Source organism: Lissotriton vulgaris, chromosome 5 (assembly GCF_964263255.1).
Source record: "Lissotriton vulgaris chromosome 5, aLisVul1.2, whole genome shotgun sequence".
Lineage (NCBI taxonomy): Eukaryota > Metazoa > Chordata > Amphibia > Caudata > Salamandridae > Lissotriton > Lissotriton vulgaris.
The window spans coordinates 1,208,229,905-1,208,255,013 of NC_141693.1; the positions used below are offsets into that span (position 1 = coordinate 1,208,229,905).

The 25,109-nt window shown below is 43.0% G+C and overlaps 1 protein-coding gene across 1 annotated transcript in view; it reads left to right on the top strand.

Annotated features, from left to right (window-relative positions):
* LOC147712287 (uncharacterized) overlaps nucleotides 1–25,109 on the top strand; it is a 215,507-nt gene that overhangs the window by 63,764 nt on the left and 126,634 nt on the right. The window contains exons 3-4 of the mRNA XM_086923018.1: nucleotides 1,138–1,248; nucleotides 15,971–16,084. Coding sequence (XP_086779144.1) covers nucleotides 1,138–1,248; nucleotides 15,971–16,084 — 225 coding nt within the window. The remainder of the gene's footprint in view (nucleotides 1–1,137; nucleotides 1,249–15,970; nucleotides 16,085–25,109) is intronic.

Genomic DNA, 25,109 nt, shown 5'->3' on the forward strand with positions numbered 1-25,109 from the left:
GACGATAAGACTGGTATGGGGTGGCCTACAGCCTAGATTGCAATGGGAAGTAATAATGCGACCTTATTCACAGGGTGGGTTCGGAATTCCTGATTTTGAACTATATTTCACGGCAGTGCAAGGCCACTTTGTGTGGTATTGGAGTAAGCAACCAAGCTATATACCGCAAGTGGCGGCAGTACATTGGTTGGCACACCCTATTCCTATAGATGGTGCACCATACGTTTCGGTAGGGGTTAGAGAGAGACAGCCTAATGCAATTCACAGCACGATCATAGCCTGGCGGCGTATTGCTCGTATGCTGGAGGTACCATTGTTGTACTCACCGCTGTTGCACCTAACGTATCACCCGGACATACCACTGTTGTAGGAAGAAATATTTCATAGCTTTAAAAGAAAGACTAATATAGCCACCTGGGGAGACATGTACCACAAGAGCAAGTTTCGTGCCCTTGATCATATGTGCCCATCGGAACAGAGGACACCGCTAGATGTCTCTTTGTGCATAAGATTACGACAAAGTATAAAAGCACTAACCCCGAAGTTCCCGGAAGAACCTGGGGTGCTGGCCCCTTTACAACTCATACTGGGAATCGCCAGGCCCATGAAACTAGTATCTCTGATATATAAATCAGTGCATTACACCAATCAGTTTGTCGTTTTTAAAAAAATGTTCTATACTCAAGATAAAATAGTTACTTATTGGTGAATAATATTTTTATATGATCTCCTGAATTTATTTTGTTTTCATTCTAATATCATTTTTTTTATTTTCGTTGTAATATATTTTCTATCAATGTGTATTAACACCTCTAAATTGCCATATAAAAATGCCACACAATTAGCTGCACAAATCCACAAAATTTGATTTTCTATGCTGTATAATTAAGCGAACTATGCTGCATTGTCTTCAAATATTTCTGTTAAAAGTAGGCTGAGATGAAATCTTTGGAGAAGGCAAGTGGGAGGGGGAATTTGATTAAGAATTGCGGAGCATGTTTCGGGAAGAGACATTGAAACATCCCAATTCTTTAATATCACCATTTGATTATAAAAACGAAAAAAAGAAATGATTAATAATCAGTGAACCGCATGTACCGCTAATAAATGATTCTTTGCCTATTTGTTTCATAACAGGTCCTCTCATTACAACTGCAGTATGTTCAGTTAGAGCTAAGGAGAAGGAAGAGATGTGTGCAGAGGACAAACAAAGTTCTGAAAGCAGACATGGGATTTATAGTTGGTCAGGTGAGTATGATGTGCTTTAGCCATGTTCACACATAATGGATATGGTTACCTTCCTCACAGTGTTCTCTGACACACATATAGATTTGTCTACATGCTCAGACGAGTGCTAGAACCTCATACCAGATATACATGGGCAGTCTGTCCATTTAAAACCGTAATGTAGTTGCTGGTGTCAGTATTGTCCCCTACAGAGATGTTGGGAAATGCATTCGAAGATTTATTAGTGGTGTCAGGCACGGATCGAGACTTTACTGTGCCTAGTATTTATTGCTAGTGCTGCCATTGAAGGGACTCACTTCTGCGTGTTGCAGGGTGAGCCTAGGGAATTGGGGAGGGGGGGGGGGGGGTTAACTCTGTTTTTACTCTGTTATTGTGTGTTTTAAAACTCATTGTGCTGTTTTTAGAAAAACCCACTCCATCTAGCGCTGCTTGCTGCAGCTACCTTCCCACTTGCACTTTCTTTCACAATCACCGAGCTGAGCGTCATTTTTACTCCATTTGAAAGACAACAGATAAACATTAATAACATTTTTGAAATGCACACACACTTAGCAAGCATGACCAAACCACTAATGCCAAATATGAAATTGGATAAATTGGCTAGCCAGAAAGGAGATTAATACTCAGGTAGCAGTCTCATGCTTATCCATGTTGATTCAAGAATAAACAAAGGACTTCAGGGAGCTGAAAGTCCTTTGAGAAACCATCTTTCTAACTCTGCATAGTCGAGGGGTCAAATGGACCATATTTAAAACGGTAACTAGTCATGATATCGAATAAAAATAGCGACTGGACAGAATATCGAGTTTTTTTATAGAATGGACAGAATATCGAATTGCAAAAATATAGTGGTGCAGAATATCGAAATGCAGGTAAGAAATATTGATTCCCACAATATCGAAGTTAGTAATATCAATTTTTTTTTAGTGTTTCAAGTGTTAAAAGTTTGTATGATTTTTGTAATGTATGTTTGAATTTTGTAAAAGTAATGAATTTGTAGTTAATATATGTGCAATTTAAATCCGTAGCGGGTTGTGGGTTCATAGCGGAATAGGTTGGGAAGTAATTTAATTATAATATATATATTTTTAGCATTATTTAGAATTAATTAATTATATGTTAAATATTTTTTGCGTAATTTAATTCTGTAGCGGGTTGTGGGTTTATTGGGGGAATAGGGTGGGAAGTAATTTAATTGAAATGTATTAATTCATTATTTCATTACTTGATAATTTAATATTTAATAATTTATATTGTTAATTAAGTTAATTAATGTATTACTAATTCATGATAAATTGATTAATACCAATTACTAATTAAATGGTAATTATGTTAATTGTTTAAATTTTTTAATTAATTAGATATTAATTATTAATAATTAATTTGTAAATATGTTAATTGTGTACTTATCAGTGGGTTGAGGGTTAATAGGGTAGTAGGGTAGGAAGTAATGTATATTTAATGTAACTTTTATTTTTTGTTATGTTATAATTTCTGTAAGTTATTTTCTAGTAATCATGTGAATTAATTGCAATTTGATTGTTAATTATATTGTTAATTGTAATTAGTTAATTATTGCTAATTATGTTAATTTATTAATATCTTACAATATTGTAGGTAATGTTTATAGGGTAAAATAGTGGGAGGTAAATTAATTCTTTAAAATTATTAATTGTTTATTAATGTTAATTAAATTGCAGGAGTGGGTATATTAAATGATTCCCCTACGCTATCCAACACTTTCCTTATAGTTGCACTCACTGGAGTGGGAATAGAAATTTTTACCCTCCCGCTATCCAACACTTTCGCTACTGTTGCACTCACTGGAGTGGGAATAGTAATTTTTACCTACTCGTATCCAACACTTTCCCTACTGTTGCACTCACGGCAGTGGAAATAGTAATTTTATCTTTTACGCTATGCAATCTTTTCAGTATTGTTATATTTAATGTAGTGTAAAATATTATTTAAAAAAACAAAGAAAATTGAATATCTTAACTTACATATAATTTATTTTTATATTTATATTTTAGGTTTATTTATATATATCATTATATTCAAAATTAACTTTTTAACATTTAATTATTATAATTATTGATTGTTTTTTAATATTAAGTTAATATATGTAATAAAAATATAAATACATGTTTATTTTTTTCTAACTTACATTTATTATTTATTAATTTTAAGGTTATTCAAGTATTTTTATGTAGGTTTTACTTAATTATATTTATTATTTTCGTGAATTTTACATTACTTTTAAGACATTTAAAAAAGTCGATATTTTAGCAAACATGGGGGTGCGGCGGTCCCGCTGTGCCGTTTATGATGCGCCCGCCACACTGGCGGGGGCATCCTGCATATTTTACATTGTGCCAATGTAAAAACTGCAAGTTGTGCATTTGCATGCACAACGTGACAGTCACTGCGCAGTAACAAACAAAAGGGTATGGAGGGTCAAGGGGAATATTTACCGACCTGTCTGCTCACTCCCCAATAATCAGACTAAACACACAAAGGAGCAGAACAGGTCTGGGAGTGGTGTGTGACCACAACAGTAACTCAGGGACAGAGGGCAGCATATGTGAACCCATGTTGCTGTAGGTTATGGGAAACATTGAGCTAGTACAAAACCCATCAGACCACCCATGTGGTGGAGTTTACGTCACGTGGGAATTGCAGATCAATCCATATCCAAAAGTGGCCATATAGTGCCGGTATGGGAATGGATGTCGGAAAACTAGCAGCATGTTTGCCATGTGGTGGACTAGACAATGTGCAGTGCTCAAAAAAGAAGTGATAAATAAAATTGACTACCCAGACTCTGAGTGAACCTTTTAGACAGAAGTTGGTGTGTCAAGGGATTAAAACTACGCCTGGTGAGACAACTACCATATGGCGCTGCGAGCAGTACGGTCAACATGTTTCTGCCTTAAAGGGGAATTTTTGCCCCAGGCATTCTTCAGGACCTAATATAAATCAGCTACTGCAGACATAACTGTAATGATTGTGTACAGAGATGGGATTACTGGTAGAAGGATACATATCTATCAGGACCCTCAGACAAAGATGGGATTACTGGTAGAAGGATACATATCTATCAGGACCCTCAGCATTTAGATGTCCACTTGTGGGAAAGAAGGATATCTTCTTCCTATCAATAAACAAAGAGTTATTGTATAGCAACATTAAATTAAACATACACACACCTCAGCCTCCAGAGAGACTGTATAGACAACACACACCTACAGGAATACTTTTCATTCTGTATATTAAGGAAGCATAATAGCTTGATCACTGCGAGGCATTTCCTCAAAGTGATACTCACCCAGCATTGTGTGGGTGACGACCTCACCTCACCCGGCGACCGCTCGGGAGTATGAGGCCCCGCTCTGTGGTGTAGAAAAAGGAAACACAGTGAACACACAGTACTACAGTGCCCCAGCCAATTGCACTACACACAAACCCAACAGAGGTGTGATAAGCACCCAACTGGCAAGCCTAGTTCACACATGTAACCCCTACCCAGAAGAGATGGCGTAGTAAAAAACCTCTACAGATGGTTAGGAGAGTCTTATAATAGTGTATAGACCCCTCATATAATGAAGTATTAAGGAGACTTCATGAGAACCAGTCCAAAACAAAAGGTACTGGTGGCAGGGACAGAACAGCAACCAAACGGAAACTGGTATCCTCAAGTAAGACCCTTCACAGTATCGAACAGTATCATGATGTGGCTATTCTCAAAATGAGGCCCTCACAGTCCCATATAGTTACCCCTACAGATGTCCTAATCACATTCTAGGATAGCACAATTAAACAAGCTTAGACTGCACAATTAAACAAGCTTGGACTGCTCTGTACAGATTCAGAGAAAAGAGAAAGTCTAAAAGGGCAATCACCTGTCCGTCGGTGCCACCGGTAATGAGCCAAGCGGAAGTGGAGGCGCTCAGAGGGTCGTTCTCCACCCTTTAAATAATCTCCAATCGTGTAAAAATTAAGGCTGGCGTGGTGGACGGTGCGCCCTTCTGACCAAAACTCCCAAACCAAACGCGGCGCGAAATGTAACTACAACGCGCATGCGCACTAGGTGAAATGAGCGCAAATAAGGTTTGATATAACAAACCAGTTAAATCAGCCACTGAAGCATTCTAAGGTCCGTCGCTGGTATAAACGGCATCATACATATTTGTGGCATTGTTTATCCGCTGGGAAAAGGATCTCAGAGAACCATCAACAAACGTGCGAAACGAGACACTGCTCTCTCGCGCATGCGCTATCCAATATCAAAGCGAGGGGCATGTATGCTGTGGAACACAAGGAAGACCGCATCAGTGCTGTTACAGACTGTTCCCCTCATGTTGCACATTGTTGTACTATGGAAAAAGTTGTACTCAGGTCCGCTCTGTGTCCAATATCTTAAGCACAGCAGAACAACTCTGTGGACTAGCTTCACTGATGAACTAGTGGCACTAACCTCAGTTATGTTTCATAGAAACATACCGTGTGGATAGATGACTCAAATGTGTTAATGACCTAAGAACAATATTATTAAAAGGTTTAAATCACTATGAAAGCATTATCATCAGATGTCTTCTCATCAGAATGTCGTGGGAACAGGGGTTAAGATGGTGACCAGGTAAACAGAAGGGAAAGCTCACACACCTCAGTTTGGTGAGCTATTGGGACGCAAAAAACTGTTTGCATCCGAATTTACTAGACCCGCAACTAAAAAGTTGCTCTAAATACTAACAAACAAAAGGGTATGGAGGGTCAAGGGGAATATTTACCGACCTGTCTGCTCACTCCCCAATAATCAGACTAAACACACAAAGGAGCAGAACAGGTCTGGGAGTGGTGTGTGACCACAACAGTAACTCAGGGACAGAGGGCAGCATATGTGAACCCATGTTGCTGTAGGTTATGGGAAACATTGAGCTAGTACAAAACCCATCAGACCACCCATGTGGTGGAGTTTACGTCACGTGGGAATTGCAGATCAATCCATATCCAAAAGTGGCCATATAGTGCCGGTATGGGAATGGATGTCGGAAAACTAGCAGCATGTTTGCCATGTGGTGGACTAGACAATGTGCAGTGCTCAAAAAAGAAGTGATAAATAAAATTGACTACCCAGACTCTGAGTGAACCTTTTAGACAGAAGTCGGTGTGTCAAGGGATTAAAACTACGCCTGGTGAGACAACTACCATATGGCGCTGCGAGCAGTACGGTCAACATGTTTCTGCCTTAAAGGGGAATTTTTGCCCCAGGCATTCTTCAGGACCTAATATAAATCAGCTACTGCAGACATAACTGTAATGATTGTGTACAGAGATGGGATTACTGGTAGAAGGATACATATCTATCAGGACCCTCAGACAAAGATGGGATTACTGGTAGAAGGATACATATCTATCTGGACCCTCAGCATTTAGATGTCCACTTGTGGGAAAGAAGGATATCTTCTTCCTATCAATAAACAAAGAGTTATTGTATAGCAACATTAAATTAAACATACACACACCTCAGCCTCCAGAGAGACTGTATAGACAACACACACCTACAGGAATACTTTTCATTCTGTATATTAAGGAAGCATAATAGCTTGATCACTGCGAGGCATTTCCTCAAAGTGATACTCACCCAGCATTGTGTGGGTGACGACCTCACCTCACCCGGCGACCGCTCGGGAGTATGAGGCCCCGCTCTGTGGTGTAGAAAAAGGGACACAGTGAACACACAGTACTACAGTGCCCCAGCCAATTGCACTATACACAAACCCAATAGAGGTGTGATAAGCACCCAACTGGCAAGCCTAGTTCACACATGTAACCCCTACCCAGAAGAGATGGCGTAGTAAAAAACCTCTACAGATGGTTAGGAGAGTCTTATAATAGTGTATAGACCCCTCATATAATGAAGTATTAAGGAGACTTCATGAGAACCAGTCCAAAACAAAAGGTACTGGTGGCAGGGACAGAACAGCAACCAAACGGAAACTGGTATCCTCAAGTAAGACCCTTCACAGTATCGAACAGTATCATGATGTGGCTATTCTCAAAATGAGGCCCTCACAGTCCCATATAGTTACCCCTACAGATGTCCTAATCACATTCTAGGATAGCACAATTAAACAAGCTTGGACTGCACAATTAAACAAGCTTGGACTGCTCTGTACAGATTCAGAGAAAAGAGAAAGTCTAAAAGGGCAATAACCTGTCCGTCGGTGCCACCGGTAATGAGCCAAGCGGAAGTGAAGGCGCTCAGAGGGTCGTTCTCCACCCTTTAAATAATCTCCAATCGTGTAAAAATTAAGGCTGGCGTGGTGGACGGTGCGCCCTTCTGACCAAAACTAATGTGATTAGGACATCTGTAGGGGTAACTATATGGGACTGTGAGGGCCTCATTTTGAGAATAGCCACATCATGATACTGTTCGATACTGTGAAGGGTCTTACTTGAGGATACCAGTTTCCGTTTGGTTGCTGTTCTGTCCCTGCCACCAGTACCTTTTGTTTTGGACTGGTTCTCATGAAGTCTCCTTAATACTTCATTATATGAGGGGTCTATACACTATTATAAGACTCTCCTAACCATCTGTAGAGGTTTTTTACTACGCCATCTCTTCTGGGTAGGGGTTACATGTGTGAACTAGGCTTGCCAGTTGGGTGCTTATCACACCTCTGTTGGGTTTGTGTGTAGTGCAATTGGCTGGGGCACTGTAGTACTGTGTGTTCACTGTGTCCCTTTTTCTACACCACAGAGCGGGGCCTCATACTCCCGAGCGGTCGCCGGGTGAGGTGAGGTCGTCACCCACACAATGCTGGGTGAGTATCACTTTGAGGAAATGCCTCGCAGTGATCAAGCTATTATGCTTCCTTAATATACAGAATGAAAAGTATTCCTGTAGGTGTGTGTTGTCTATACAGTCTCTCTGGAGGCTGAGGTGTGTGTATGTTTAATTTAATGTTGCTATACAATAACTCTTTGTTTATTGATAGGAAGAAGATATCCTTCTTTCCCACAAGTGGACATCTAAATGCTGAGGGTCCTGATAGATATGTATCCTTCTACCAGTAATCCCATCTTTGTCTGAGGGTCCTGATAGATATGTATCCTTCTACCAGTAATCCCATCTCTGTACACAATCATTACAGTTATGTCTGCAGTAGCTGATTTATATTAGGTCCTGAAGAATGCCTGGGGCAAAAATTCCCCTTTAAGGCAGAAACATGTTGACCGTACTGCTCGCAGCGCCATATGGTAGTTGTCTCACCAGGCGTAGTTTTAATCCCTTGACACACCGACTTCTGTCTAAAAGGTTCACTCAGAGTCTGGGTAGTCAATTTTATTTATCACTTCTTTTTTGAGCACTGCACATTGTCTAGTCCACCACATGGCAAACATGCTGCTAGTTTTCCGACATCCATTCCCATACCGGCACTATATGGCCACTTTTGGATATGGATTGATCTGCAATTCCCACGTGACGTAAACTCCACCACATGGGTGGTCTGATGGGTTTTGTACTAGCTCAATGTTTCCCATAACCTACAGCAACATGGGTTCACATATGCTGCCCTCTGTCCCTGAGTTACTGTTGTGGTCACACACCACTCCCAGACCTGTTCTGCTCCTTTGTGTGTTTAGTCTGATTATTGGGGAGTGAGCAGACAGGTCGGTAAATATTCCCCTTGACCCTCCATACCCTTTTGTTTGTTAGTATTTAGAGCAACTTTTTAGTTGCGGGTCTAGTAAATTCGGATGCAAACAGTTTTTTGCGTCCCAATAGCTCACCTAACTGAGGTGTGTGAGCTTTCCCTTCTGTTTACCTGGTCACCATCTTAACCCCTGTTCCCACGACATTCTGATGAGAAGACATCTGATGATAATGCTTTCATAGTGATTTAAACCTTTTAATAATATTGTTCTTAGGTCATTAACACATTTGAGTCATCTATCCACACGGTATGTTTCTATGAAACATAACTGAGGTTAGTGCCACTAGTTCATCAGTGAAGCTAGTCCACAGAGTTGTTCTGCTGTGCTTAAGATATTGGACACAGAGCGGACCTGAGTACAATTTTTCCATAGTACAACAATGTGCAACATGAGGGGAACAGTCTGTAACAGCACTGATGCGGTCTTCCTTGTGTTCCACAGCATACATGCCCCTCGCTTTGATATTGGATAGCGCATGCGCGAGAGAGCAGTGTCTCGTTTCGAGCGTTTGTTGATGGTTCTCTGAGATCCTTTTCCCAGCGGATAAACAATGCCACAAATATGTATGATGCCGTTTATACCAGCGACGGACCTTAGAATGCTTCAGTGGCTGATTTAACTGGTTTGTTATATCAAACCCTATTTGCGCTCATTTCACCTAGTGCGCATGCGCGTTGTAGTTACATTTCGCGCCGCGTTTGGTTTGGGAGTTTTGGTCAGAAGGGCGCACCGTCCACCACGCCAGCCTTAATTTTTACACGATTGGAGATTATTTAAAGGGTGGAGAACGACCCTCTGAGCGCCTCCACTTCCGCTTGGCTCATTACCGGTGGCACCGACGGACAGGTGATTGCCCTTTTAGACTTTCTCTTTTCTCTGAATCTGTACAGAGCAGTCCAAGCTTGTTTAATTGTGCAGTCCAAGCTTGTTTAATTGTGCTATCCTAGAATGTGATTAGGACATCTGTAGGGGTAACTATATGGGACTGTGAGGGCCTCATTTTGAGAATAGCCACATCATGATACTGTTCGATACTGTGAAGGGTCTTACTTGAGGATACCAGTTTCCGTTTGGTTGCTGTTCTGTCCCTGCCACCAGTACCTTTTGTTTTGGACTGGTTCTCATGAAGTCTCCTTAATACTTCATTATTTGAGGGGTCTATACACTATTATAAGACTCTCCTAACCATCTGTAGAGGTTTTTTACTACGCCATCTCTTCTGGGTAGGGGTTACATAAGTGAACTAGGCTTGCCAGTTGGGTGCTTATCACACCTCTGTTGGGTTTGTGTGTAGTGCAATTGGCTGGGGCACTGTAGTACTGTGTGTTCACTGTGTCCCTTTTTCTACACCACAGAGCGGGGCCTCATACTCCCGAGCGGTCGCCGGGTGAGGTGAGGTCGTCACCCACACAATGCTGGGTGAGTATCACTTTGAGGAAATGCCTCGCAGTGATCAAGCTATTATGCTTCCTTAATATACAGAATGAAAAGTATTCCTGTAGGTGTGTGTTGTCTATACAGTCTCTCTGGAGGCTGAGGTGTGTGTATGTTTAATTTAATGTTGCTATACAATAACTCTTTGTTTATTGATAGGAAGAAGATATCCTTCTTTCCCACAAGTGGACATCTAAATGCTGAGGGTCCTGATAGATATGTATCCTTCTACCAGTAATCCCATCTTTGTCTGAGGGTCCTGATAGATATGTATCCTTCTACCAGTAATCCCATCTCTGTACACAATCATTACAGTTATGTCTGCAGTAGCTGATTTATATTAGGTCCTGAAGAATGCCTGGGGCAAAAATTCCCCTTTAAGGCAGAAACATGTTGACCGTACTGCTCGCAGCGCCATATGGTAGTTGTCTCACCAGGCGTAGTTTTAATCCCTTGACACACCGACTTCTGTCTAAAAGGTTCACTCAGAGTCTGGGTAGTCAATTTTATTTATCACTTCTTTTTTGAGCACTGCACATTGTCTAGTCCACCACATGGCAAACATGCTGCTAGTTTTCCGACATCCATTCCCATACCGGCACTATATGGCCACTTTTGGATATGGATTGATCTGCAATTCCCACGTGACGTAAACTCCACCACATGGGTGGTCTGATGGGTTTTGTACTAGCTCAATGTTTCCCATAACCTACAGCAACATGGGTTCACATATGCTGCCCTCTGTCCCTGAGTTACTGTTGTGGTCACACACCACTCCCAGACCTGTTCTGCTCCTTTGTGTGTTTAGTCTGATTATTGGGGAGTGAGCAGACAGGTCGGTAAATATTCCCCTTGACCCTCCATACCCTTTTGTTTGTTAGTATTTAGAGCAACTTTTTAGTTGCGGGTCTAGTAAATTCGGATGCAAACAGTTTTTTGCGTCCCAATAGCTCACCTAACTGAGGTGTGTGAGCTTTCCCTTCTGTTTACCTGGTCACCATCTTAACCCCTGTTCCCACGACATTCTGATGAGAAGACATCTGATGATAATGCTTTCATAGTGATTTAAACCTTTTAATAATATTGTTCTTAGGTCATTAACACATTTGAGTCATCTATCCACACGGTATGTTTCTATGAAACATAACTGAGGTTAGTGCCACTAGTTCATCAGTGAAGCTAGTCCACAGAGTTGTTCTGCTGTGCTTAAGATATTGGACACAGAGCGGACCTGAGTACAATTTTTCCATAGTACAACAATGTGCAACATGAGGGGAACAGTCTGTAACAGCACTGATGCGGTCTTCCTTGTGTTCCACAGCATACATGCCCCTCGCTTTGATATTGGATAGCGCATGCGCGAGAGAGCAGTGTCTCGTTTCGCGCGTTTGTTGATGGTTCTCTGAGATCCTTTTCCCAGCGGATAAACAATGCCACAAATATGTATGATGCCGTTTATACCAGCGACGGACCTTAGAATGCTTCAGTGGCTGATTTAACTGGTTTGTTATATCAAACCTTATTTGCGCTCATTTCACCTAGTGCGCATGCGCGTTGTAGTTACATTTCGCGCCGCGTTTGGTTTGAGAGTTTTGGTCAGAAGGGCGCACCGTCCACCACGCCAGCCTTAATTTTTACACGATTGGAGATTATTTAAAGGGTGGAGAACGACCCTCTGAGCGCCTCCACTTCCGCTTGGCTCATTACCGGTGGCACCGACGGACAGGTGATTGCCCTTTTAGACTTTCTCTTTTCTCTGAATCTGTACAGAGCAGTCCAAGCTTGTTTAATTGTGCAGTCCAAGCTTGTTTAATTGTGCTATCCTAGAATGTGATTAGGACATCTGTAGGGGTAACTATATGGGACTGTGAGGGCCTCATTTTGAGAATAGCCACATCATGATACTGTTCGATACTGTGAAGGGTCTTACTTGAGGATACCAGTTTCCGTTTGGTTGCTGTTCTGTCCCTGCCACCAGTACCTTTTGTTTTGGACTGGTTCTCATGAAGTCTCCTTAATACTTCATTATATGAGGGGTCTATACACTATTATAAGACTCTCCTAACCATCTGTAGAGGTTTTTTACTACGCCATCTCTTCTGGGTAGGGGTTACATGTGTGAACTAGGCTTGCCAGTTGGGTGCTTATCACACCTCTGTTGGGTTTGTGTGTAGTGCAATTGGCTGGGGCACTGTAGTACTGTGTGTTCACTGTGTCCCTTTTTCTACACCACAGAGCGGGGCCTCATACTCCCGAGCGGTCGCCGGGTGAGGTGAGGTCGTCACCCACACAATGCTGGGTGAGTATCACTTTGAGGAAATGCCTCGCAGTGATCAAGCTATTATGCTTCCTTAATATACAGAATGAAAAGTATTCCTGTAGGTGTGTGTTGTCTATACATTCTCTCTGGAGGCTGAGGTGTGTGTATGTTTAATTTAATGTTGCTATACAATAACTCTTTGTTTATTGATAGGAAGAAGATATCCTTCTTTCCCACAAGTGGACATCTAAATGCTGAGGGTCCTGATAGATATGTATCCTTCTACCAGTAATCCCATCTTTGTGTGAGGGTCCTGATAGATATGTATCCTTCTACCAGTAATCCCATCTCTGTACACAATCATTACAGTTATGTCTGCAGTAGCTGATTTATATTAGGTCCTGAAGAATGCCTGGGGCAAAAATTCGCCTTTAAGGCAGAAACATGTTGACCGTACTGCTCGCAGCGCCATATGGTAGTTGTCTCACCAGGCGTAGTTTTAATCCCTTGACACACCGACTTCTGTCTAAAAGGTTCACTCAGAGTCTGGGTAGTCAATTTTATTTATCACTTCTTTTTTGAGCACTGCACATTGTCTAGTCCACCACATGGCAAACATGCTGCTAGTTTTCCGACATCCATTCCCATACCGGCACTATATGGCCACTTTTGGATATGGATTGATCTGCAATTCCCACGTGACGTAAACTCCACCACATGGGTGGTCTGATGGGTTTTGTACTAGCTCAATGTTTCCCATAACCTACAGCAACATGGGTTCACATATGCTGCCCTCTGTCCCTGAGTTACTGTTGTGGTCACACACCACTCCCAGACCTGTTCTGCTCCTTTGTGTGTTTAGTCACTGCGCAGTGCCTGCCACCTTGTGCATGCAAATGTCCGGGGATACCATGGGTACCCCAAGTGCATACACCACCCCCCCCCAACACCCCGGGGGCCCGTAACGGGCCAGCAACACAGAAGACTGCATGCCTTTCCATGGCATCACCGCCATGAAATGACCAATTGCAGCCATCATCATAATATGGATGGTGGTGTCTTGCAGACACCACACCATATTATACATGTTTTCCGCCTGGTCAATGAGTCGATCAGTGGAAAAGCGGCAGACGGTCTTTCCGTCTGCCGCGTTCCCCCCAGCCATCCTAATATGGTGTGGGGTCTTTTGGTAATGGAAGGCCGGCGGATCACCCCTGCCGGGCCAGCGGTGGCTGCCGCTGGCCGTGCGGGGGCGATCCGCCAGCCATTCTAATGGGGCCCTATGTTATTTACAGCAATATTTAGGATTCAATATTTTTGTACTTACCTGTTTGTAGATAGGAATTCTATATTCTGGTAGTCGATATTTTGTCACTGATATTTTTGTAGGTCAATATTTAGCTCCTCCATATTCTGTCAGTGATTCATTTGAAACCTAGATTTCTCAATCGTGGTCGAAGATCAGTGAAGTCTTTGCGAATTATAACAGTTTCTTTTGCAAGTTCCTGGTGTACGAACATTTTATTGCCATTAATCATTAGGGAAAGGGATTTCTCATGCCGCTTTCCGATCAACACTAGGGGCCTGATTCTGATGCGGGTTGGAAAGCTTCCCGACCGAATCGGTTTGGAAATGGTTTCCAACCCACTCGGATCGGGAGAGTCCGACCGGCGGACTACAATGCATACGGATGCTTCCAGATACGATTTGGTTGGACTACCATTGACTTCTATGGGAGCATATGTTCCTAACCGCATCATAATTGAGCCCTGGGTCATTCCCTATCCGATTTGGAAGGAGCAAATGCCATTAGGAGGCCTTCCTAACCGCATCAGAATCAGACCCTAGGTGGCGATGCTTTCCTAACCGCATCAGAATCAGGCCCTAAGTGATGATGACGTAAAACTTTAAAGAATATTTGTCACAGTTTATTCTGGTGTGGATTGCGATGAGAGGGAATCCTATGAGCCTTATCAATTTCAAATTTCTCAGAACATTTTAGACGTAAGAGACCAGGTATTAAATTCTCCAAGTATAATCTACAATCATTATCTTCCACATCTCCGGTAAGTTAAAAATACGCAAGTTATACTGGCCATTACGATTTTCCAAGTCAAGAAGCAGGTTAGACATAGGTAATATTTTCGCTGCAAGCGGGGAGAAACTTAACATTTTTATTTTATGTTCTTGAATTTTTATTGAGTTGTCAGCTACACTCATTGAAAGACTAGCCGTGCCTTTGTTTGTATATTCTTAATCTCTGACGCAATAGAATCTGTGTTAGACAAATAGCTTGAATCTCATCGAGCAATAAAGACATAGAAGGCTCACTTGACTCCACCATTTTTGATTTAACTGGAGGTGGATAAATATTTTGTTTCCATATATAATCTTGAAGATGTGTATTTTTACCATCCATACTTCCTAAACTGGAATTTTGCAATAAGATATAATGCAAATTGAAGTATAAAGTAATAGAAAAGAATACATTTCAATAGAAGGTAGTGCAGCAGCTAAATCAGACTGTGGGAGTGTCTAGGTTACTGCCTCAACTTTTCCAGAATGTTGCTCCTTCCCCCTGACTGGAAAACTTGGCTGTACCTGATAGAGAAGATTGAGGAAGAAACAGGAAGGGAAAAAGATTCTTCTGCTGCGTCGAGGAAACTCAACAAGCCCAACACAGGTAAGTAGAGTCTTCAAAACGCTGCTGCTGTCACAAATAGAAGTAATTCTGTCTGATTCAGGACAAATGATGAAGGGGAGACACAATGAAGATCTCACCGGGGGGGGAGGAGCAGCCATCTTAGCTCACGTTATGGGTCATCACACATACATTTGAAACTGGACAGCAGCATCGCAGTGTGCGCAGATTGGAAAACTAGAAGCATCAGGCCTCAATAAAAGGCGACACAAGAAGAAGCGCTTTCTCACGTACACTCTATGTGATAAAGTGAAAGATTGTGAGGGAGTAACAGATTAAAGAAATATTTGAAAGGTTAGGAAAGATATGGAAGGGTAGAAATTCAGTTCAGAGAGCGAAATAAGCCCATTTGGCAGATGAAAACCTCGTTGAAATCCAGGATTTTGTTAAATATTTTAAAGATGCAACCTGTTCCCTCAAACAGCCCTTGTAACCTGATACATCTTTCAGCTCTTGCATCTGCAGTCGTGCTGAAGGCATGAGAAACATCCAGGTCGGTGAGAAGCTAAATGTCTTAACTACATTATTTGAGGATAGAGGTCTAAAAGCAAAAGACAAACCAAATCTTTTCAACAAAAATTTTAACAATTGTATCTTTTTGACAGGTGATACTATAGCTAACACAGATGCTCCCTTAAGAATAAAATGTGAGAACTCACAGCACTTAAGCAATCCTGAGGACACAGGAGGAGTGGACAATGATGATTGTTTTAGAACAGGTGAGGAAGTAAAGCTGTAATTTGGCAATTATCGGTATTTGAAATGTCCTTGTATCTCCTATCTGGAATTCCTTCTTGTTAGACCTGCCATCTTTTGGGGTATTTCCCCAGTCTTTTTGCTTTCTGGCCTCCTGTTTTTAATGGTACATTGGTATTAGTTTTGCTAGTTCAGTTCCTCTGCGCACTTTCTCACTGCTGTTCAGTGTTAAAGTGCTCCTACTGTAAATTGTGTTTGTGGATTGGTGTTTCCATGTTTGGCTTATTTGGTTTACTAATAAGTCCCTAGTATAGTGCACTGTGTATGCAAATGGCCTGGAAATCAGATGCTGCTAGATGGGCCTGCAGCAGTGATTGTGCCACCCCCACACAAACAGCATTTCAAAGATGTATCAGACATGCCACTACAGTGTCTGCATGCAGTTTTCAACTGCCATGTCAACCTGGCAAATGCACCCACTTTACAGGCCCTAGCCTTTCCTTTTTTTTTTTACATGTAAGACAACCCTCAGGTAGGCCCAAGGGACCCCCATGGGCAGGGTGCAGTGTATGTAAAAGGGAGGACATGTACTGGTGTGTGTGACATGTCCTGATAGTGAAATACTGCCAATTTTGTTTTCTTTGTTGAAAGGCTATCTGCCCCATAGGCTAACATGGAGTTGCTTTGTAACATCTTATAAACATAACTTTCCGTTGGGATAAGATTGAGAAATGGAGTTTAGTATACCTGACCTCAGGATGTGAATTTTCATTTTTTTTTGTAAAGATGATATTGATATTGTGTGTTTGAAAAGACCTTTTTTAGAAAGTGGGTATTTTCTTGTCTAATCATTTATGTGCCTCTGCCTGTTGTGTATTTACTGGCTGGGTTTTAAACTGACAGGAGCAGATATGTGCATCCACACTAGACAGGCACAAGGGGGTGGGGTTGAGGTGTATCCTGCCTGACCAGGGTGACTCATAGTTGGGCTAAATAGGCCTGGTCTGCATTTACAGTGGTGGGAGGAGTTTTCACTAGCACCTTAATAGGCACTGTCTCCTCTGCACAAAGCTATCTCCACCTCCTGTATTGAAGCTAGGCCATGGCGGTTAGAACGGCTTTGGACTGGGCTCAGAGAACTTTAGAAATCTTTTGGATCAAGGAACCTGCCAAGAAGAAGAGCTGAAGAATCTGTGTGGAGGAACTACAACTTTGCTATGTGCTTTGCTGTGTTGGCCTGCAGTGGCTGCTTCTGTCTTGGGCAGAGAAAGGACTGGACTGAACTTTCTGCAACTTTTTTGTTTGAGTTTCTCCAAGGGCTTGAGATAGAGCTTGCCCCCTGTTCAAGAAGTCTCATAAACAGCAAAGACTTCAAGTTCATTTGCTACCAGCACTGGGAACTGTGTGTTTTGTCCTGCAACAGAAGAAAAAGCAACAAAATGCCGTTGCCGGCTCTGTGTCTTGAAGGCACCGCAAAGGGCACAGCCACATTTTGCCCATCAACCTGTGTCTCACCAATGACGCCACCCAATTACACCACCAAGTCACTGCTTGCACCGTGACATGTGGGCACTGCACTTCCCACCGCCTCACTTCACACTGCTGCCCTGGTATCCCCGACGATGCTGCTCCACGCCGACTTCGACGCTGCTGCTTGCACCCTGGTTGGAGGGCACTGCTTGTAAGTTACACAACGCACCGCCCCGTCCCACACCGTAACCTTGGCTTTCCGAAGCCGGCATAATCGACTCCAGTTAATCAGCCGACGACAGCGCTTCAGCAACGATGACGCCGCTGCCTGCACCGTGACCTGCTAGTACTGCAACGAGCACCGCACCACTTCGCACAGCAGCCCTGGTCTTACTGATGCCGCTGGATGCCTGTAACCAAGCTGCTGCCTGCACCGCGACCTGAGGGCACCTCACCCCACACTGCTGCACTTCACACCACAGCCCCAACGCCCGCCGATGCCAGTGCTCCTGACTTCAACTGTATGGAGTTAATCTGCAACACGTGTGATTTCGAGGGCCTGGCGACTCCTGCACCAACCTCTGGAATCAACACCTGCCGACACCAGCTCTTTGAGGCTCATTGCGAGGACACCAACGCCCTGCATTTCTTAAGGTACTCTTTGCGGGTCTTCCCGACACCGTATCTGGCCCATGCCACCGGGGTCAGCCAGAACTGTTTGGATTTGTTGTTCACTACGCTGTGATAGCATCAGATGGAGCTATCGACTTCAAGGAACTGTATTTTACATCTGTTTTTGCTTATTGATCATTCTAAAAACTGTATGGTGGATTTGTTATCGTTATTAGTCTTGTTTTGCACAGATGAAATGGTAGATATTTTTCTAACGTTGGTGTAATGTTTTCACTATATTCCTGTTTTTTATGTGCAAATGCTTTACACATTGCCTCTGAGATAAGTCTGACTGTTCGTGCAAAGCAGGGGTTATTTTAGAAGTGTATCCCCCTTATCCGGAATAGGACGGAGAGTCCCTACTTGGACAGGGTGCCAAGATGACAAATAGAGACACCCATTTCTAACACTTTCCATCTATCACAGAAAAGAAAGTACACCTTTTGGTTAATAAAACTGCCCTTAATAAACAGCTACACTATATTTTCAGCACAACCCTGTAACGCAATAACTTGTTAATGCTGCAGCTTTCTGGAATTTACTTTATTTCGCTATTCATGATGTTTGCTATGTCTCTGCATTTCCAGTGTCATTCCCTTGGCCATATCTTTTTTTGTTGTTTTTATGAATACAAAATTATCCACACCACTTCCAGCTGTCGTTAGTCGTAAATAAAGGCAAACATCAGTTTTACAGACATTAGCAGCAGATCCACAGTGAGAATATTGGGGGGAAACACCCTCATACATTTACAATAATGAGCCCAGCCAAAAGTGGTCCCCCCATTTACCACAGATCTTGGTATGCTTTGAGGGCACTCTCTGGCTTCATATATCGTTTTTTGCTGCTCGGTACACCAGTCCATTCCATGAGCCCATTGAGACATCGAGGGCAGGCCGTGAGATTTCCAACTACACTTTGTCTCTTTTGGCCACCATGGTGGCCACCCCAAGCAGTGCCTTCCATCCCCTCGAAGATACCCAGAAGGAGCGACCAGTATCTCTGACAGCTCCTCAGTCACTACGGTCCAGTAGTTCACAAAAACAGGACATGTCCAGAACGTATGATAGTAATCTGCAGGAGCATATTAGCGTCTGAAACATCAGGCTTGGAAGTATTCATGCCTTATGGAGTCAGCTATGAGTGAGGTATGCCCCATATAGATAGTATGTCTGCACCAGTCTTAGTTTAGAGGAATTTGTGATAGTATGGGGGGCACCATGGGATTACGCCACCGTCATCCTCTAGTTGTCCCACCCACTCTTCCCTTTGTGTCCACAGGTACACCAGTGTGCCAGGCGCATTAAAGACCAATGTACAGTAGATCTGGGACAGGCTCCCTTTTAATAGTGCACCCATGAGGATGTTAGCCTCTAGAGGACAGAATTTGGGGAGTGTTGGGCCCATGGAAATGTGTGTTTGAAGTGCGTGCCACAACTTAAGTACTTATGAAATTGTGTATGTAATAGGGCATAGGTTGACTGAAGGTCCTGAAATGAGCATAGTTGGGTGCTAGACTGAAAATCCCCCAGCAGGAAAATACCAATGGTATTCAAGGAAGTAAAGGCCGCTAGGCCATCAGTTTCGCATAGCCACCTTCCCCGCCATAATGGAGTTTGTTGTGTGAGTTTGGAGTCCCATCCAGAGTGTCACCTGAGGAAAGATCATTCAGGACATGTCCAGTAAGTTCTTGGGGATTCAAGAACTGTAAAGCAGTCCCAGCACAGTCTCTAAACCCAGCGAGGTCAGTCCCACCCTATACACAGTGGTATAAATTAGCCATGCCCAAATTGCATCTAACAGTGCTCGTAGAGAGCTCGTAATATGCCGTATCTGTTTTAAGTGCCAAGAAGCCTCCTGGTTGGGGCTTGTTGCGCTGCACATATGCCATAAAAAAGTCAATACGTCAATACCAAGAATGATACACATCAAGACAATGAACAATATTACATTGAAACTGTAATTTTTTCTTTGATACCGTGAGAACCCCATCTGGAGTAGTTTTGATTGTGTATTTAACAGACACACCTTCCTCTGTACAGAAACATAATTCTGCAGATACCCCATTTAAAGAAGGAAGAAGGCTGTAGAGTAGCTACCATTGTTGTCATGAATTTGCATGTGTTATAGCATAGGAGAACCCCTGTTTCAGTATTACTCCTAATGCTATTAGAGCAGTGATCTCCATCCTGCCCGGTAACAAGAGCTACTTACATTCAATGAAAATTGTCTTGAGCTGGTAATATAATTAGTTTTGTAAAAGTGACCACATCAGACTAGATTTCGTTAGTAGCTACCCTATTGTAGCTCTGTGGCTGTGTGAGTGACTGAGTGTGTAAGTCGGTGTATGGGTGAATGACTGAGTGGGTGTGTGTGTAAGCGAGTGGGTGTGTCGGTGTATGTTTTCTTCAGTCATTGTTTGTGTGGGTGGCTATATGGCTGAGTGAGTGGATGTGTGAGTGGTTGTATGGGTGCATGAGTGTGTATGTAAGTGTTTGTGTGGGTGAGGGAATGGCTGCATGAGTGAGTAAGTTGAATGTGAGTAGTGTATGGTTGAGGAAGTATCTTTGTAATTGGCTTGATGGGTGAGTGAGTGGATGTGTAAGCAATTGTGTGGGTGTGTGAGTGGGCGTGTTAGTAGTTGTATGGTTGAATTAGTGAGTATGTGAGTAGCTGTAAGGGTGAGTGTGTGGCTGTGTGTTTTGTATCAGTGAGTGAGTGGTTGTATGAGTAACTTTATGGGGGAGTGGCTGTGTGAGTGCCTGCATAGGTGACTGAGTGGGTGTATACGTGGCTCTATGGTTGAGTGAGAGAGTTTGTGAGTGGTTGTATGAGTCTATGACTGGGTGTGTGAGTGGTGCTGTGAATTATGTCCTCAGTGATGTCACTTGAGGTGTCATCAGTGATGTCACTGACCATGTCATGGGTAATGTAATATGTGAGGTCATAAGCAGTGCTTTGCGGGGCGTAATATATATGTGAGGCCATAAGCATTGCTTTGTGGGGGCTTAAGCTATAGTTAGCTCAAGTAACTATAACTGCTGAATTTCTATGGTCTCGTACGAGTGAAATGTGATACTAACCATAAAGTCTGTGTAACGTTTTTTTTTCAGTGAAATTCTATGCTTTTTTAAATTCTGTTCCTAACTATAGTGTCCCTGTAACCTTTGGTTTTTCCGTACATTTCTAAGGTTGTTAAAAATTGTATTTCCTGATTTTAACCTGTACCCTCTGACAGTGTGTGTGTGAGTGGCTGTATAAGTCAGAGAGTGGGTGTGTGGCTATATTGTTCTGTGAGTGAGTGTGTGACTCTCTGAGCAGGTTTTTTGAGTGGATGTGTAAGTCTCTGAGCGGGTTTGTGAGTGGGTGTATGAGTCTCTAAGTGGACCTGTGAGTGGATACGCAAACGTCTGTGTTGATCTCTGAGTGGGTGCAGGAGTCTCTGCGTATGCCTGTAAATGGGTGTGAGAGTGTCTGTGAGTGGGTGTGTGAGTGTCTGTTTGGGTCTGTGAGTGGGTGCCTGAGTCTCTGAGTGAGTCTGCGAGTAGGTGCATGAATGTCTGACTTGGTCTTGGGTTGGTGTGGGAGTGTCTGAGTATGTCTCTGAGTGGGTGTGTGAATCTGTGAGTGGGTGCATGAGTATGTGAGTGGGTGCATGAGTCTGAGTTGGTCTGTGAGTGGGTGCATGAGTCTGTGAGTGGGGCTGGGACTGGGTGCATGAATGTCTGAGTGGGTCTGTTTTGGGGTGCATGAGTGTCTGAGTGGGTCTGTCAGTGTGGGTGTCTGAGTGTGTCTGTGAGTGGATGTGTCAGTCTCCGAGTGGGTCTGTGAGTGGGTGCATTAGTCTGGAAGTAGGTCTGTGAGTGAGGGCATGATTGTCTGAGTGGGTCTGTGATTAGGTGTGTGAGTGTTGGAGTGGGTTTGTGAGTGGGTGTATGAGCCTCTGAGTGGGTCTATGAGTGGGTACTTGAGTCTCTCAGTGGGGATGTGAGTGTGTGCATGAGTCTCAGTGGGTCTGTGAGTAGGTGCACAAGTCTTTGAGTGGGGCTTTGACTGGTTGCATGAATGTCTGAGTAGGTCTGTGACTGGGTGCATGAGTGTCTGAGTGAGTCTGTCAGTGGGAGTGTATCTGAGTGGGCTGTGAGTATGAGCATGAGTGTCTGAGTGGGTCCATGGGTGAATGCATGAGTCTCTGAGTGAGTCTGTGTGTGGGTGTCTGAGGGGGTCTGTGAGTGAGTGCATGAGTCTCTGAGTAGGTCAGCGAGTGGGTGCATGAGTCTCTGAGTGGGTCTGTAAATGGGTACATGAGCCTCTCAATGGGTCTGTGACGGTGCATGAGTGCATCTGTGAGTGGGTATATGAGTGTCTAAGTGGGTCTCTCAGTGAGTGCATAAGTATCCGCGTAGGTGTGTAAGTGTCTGTGTGGATCTATGAGTTGGTGCTTGAGTCTGAGTGGGTCTGTCAGTAGGTGCATGACTGTCTGAGTGCGTTTGTCAGTGTGTGAATGAGTGCCTGAGTGGGTCTGTGAGTGGGTGTGTGCGTGTTTGAGTGGGTGCATGAGTGTCTGAGTGGGTGCGTGAGTGTCTAAGTGGGTCTGTCAGTAGATGCATGAGTGGTTCTGTCAATGGGTACGAGAGTGTCTGAGTGGGCGTGACTCTGTGTGGGTCTGTGAATGCATTCTTTAGTTTGTGAGTGAATATATCTATTTTTTCAACAAGGTTTGCCGCGATGTTACATTGAGGGCCATGCTGAGCTTCGCAGCAGGTCTGCAACTCCATGGATGTGGAAAAAAATACAGTTTGCAACATTTTGAAACTCATAAGTGGTCCCTCAGACACCCCTACAATGACCCCTTCTATACTATTTAGCCTCAAAACGAATTCCCGGGACTGTAGAACATGCCGGCTGCAACTTTCTTTACAGGTTGTGTCTAGCCGATCGCAACATTTCTACTGGTGGGAGGGTTCGCAAAGCTGCGCGTAGGTGTTGTCAGGGACCCGGGTCCCAAGATATCCAAATTTGAATTTCTTTTAATAGTTTAAAAGCTACTGAACGGATTTACACCAATTTACAAATAGGTTGTTTTCTGGACCAACAGCTACTTTTTTTGCCAAATTTGGTGTAATTCCATACTGCGGTTTGGGCTGCAGTTGTGTCTAAAATTCCTAAGAGAATTAACATGAGAAACATACAGTTTTTACCCCCTTTTTTCTCGGCCCCCGCTTGATGGATCACCCTGAAACGTTCCATGCACAACAAGAATCACTGGCACACTTTTTTGGGAAAATTTCATGAAGATTCGTCAAAAGCACCAAAGTTCTGGGCAAGTCAGAGAACGCTTTTCCAATTGAAACATGATGGCATGGTCCTAACTATAACTACCTACTGGCAACTGCCAGTAATATATATAGGAAATGCATCTTTTTGTCATTAAATTGATCACAGGAGAGTCTGAGTATTTCTTACTCGTCTGGAGAAGAATTTATTTTGTGCATATTTGGGATAGCTGGTGACCCAACACAAAGATTCCAAATGAAATGCACACCCAGGAAATGCCAATCAGTGCAGTATATATAATCCAAATTCACCATTGAATTGGATTTTTAAGAAATATTACAAACAGTGGTTGAACATTCTCTGTAGCTTATTTCAAACAAGGGATATGGGTTTAGCACATGAATTGTTATTTAGCTTAGTCATAGTAGAACCAGCTATAGCCCTAACAGTGACCACCTTTTTATGGGTGGTCACTGTAAGAACATGCAAACATTAAATTCTTACATGTTCAACTCCTAAATACCGGGCACCCTCCCTTATGGGCTAGAAGGTCTACTTAGGGGTTGAGTACTTAATGTTTAAAAGTAGGGTTTCCCTCCTCTCAAATGGTTTATTGTGACAGGTCTGGCTGCAGGTTTAAAAGTTGCAAGAGTCAGGCTACACATATAGGCCTGATGCCATGTTTCCTTGTCATTCTAGTGAATGGCACAATGGGTGCTCAGTCCACAAGTGAAAATTATAGTTATGTCCCATTGTTACATTTTCTTACTGCACATACTATGTTTCAGAAATTGGGTTGGAAGCCCCACTCACATAATAAATATGATCCTTGTCGGGGTGAACCACAGAAAGACACTAAATTAACCTGTGCTTAACCCTCTGGTAGTTTGGCACAAAGGCAGCCAGGCTTAACTTAGAGGCAATGTGTATAGTATTTATGCAGCACTCAAACAGAAATAAAGTGAAAGCACAACACAGGACAAATCCCAAACCAATTGCGAAAAATAGATTCAAGTGTAATAAATAAAATCACACCAAAACAACAAATATCCAATCAGTAGACCGGAGATATGAGTTTTTAAAGTTTCAGGAGAAAATAGCGCCAAGAGGCACAAAGCACCACTCTTGGATAACTGGTCATAATGGACTGGGGCAAAATCACAAATTCAGCCTAACCATGATGCAGTACAGGTTGGATACAGGTGCATTCCCAGTGAAGAGTTACCTTCTCAAGTCCGGCCCAAAAAGTGGCATTCCCATTGGTGGGCCATGAGGAGGAGGCTGTTTGTGTGAAGAGCAGGTCAAGCATCACAGATTGTCATGGCTGTAGCACGACGAGCTGGATGTGCTTGAACTTTGCATTGACAATAATTGCGGACTATTGCTGTTGGCACAATGAGCAGTCTTTGCTGGAGCTTTGCGTAAGTGGTTGTTATGGGCGGTCAATTCTCATTGTGAAGGGGACACTTTGTGAACACGAAAAGCCCCAAATTTCTGGATCTTCCCCTTTTTAGGTTTCGCCTAAGTGAAAGCTGCGCAAGCAGCTTTTCACGAAGGTAAAAACCTAATGAGAATAATATGTTGGTTGGGAATCCGCCCCTCTTTTCCATTGGCTAGCTCCATAAATGA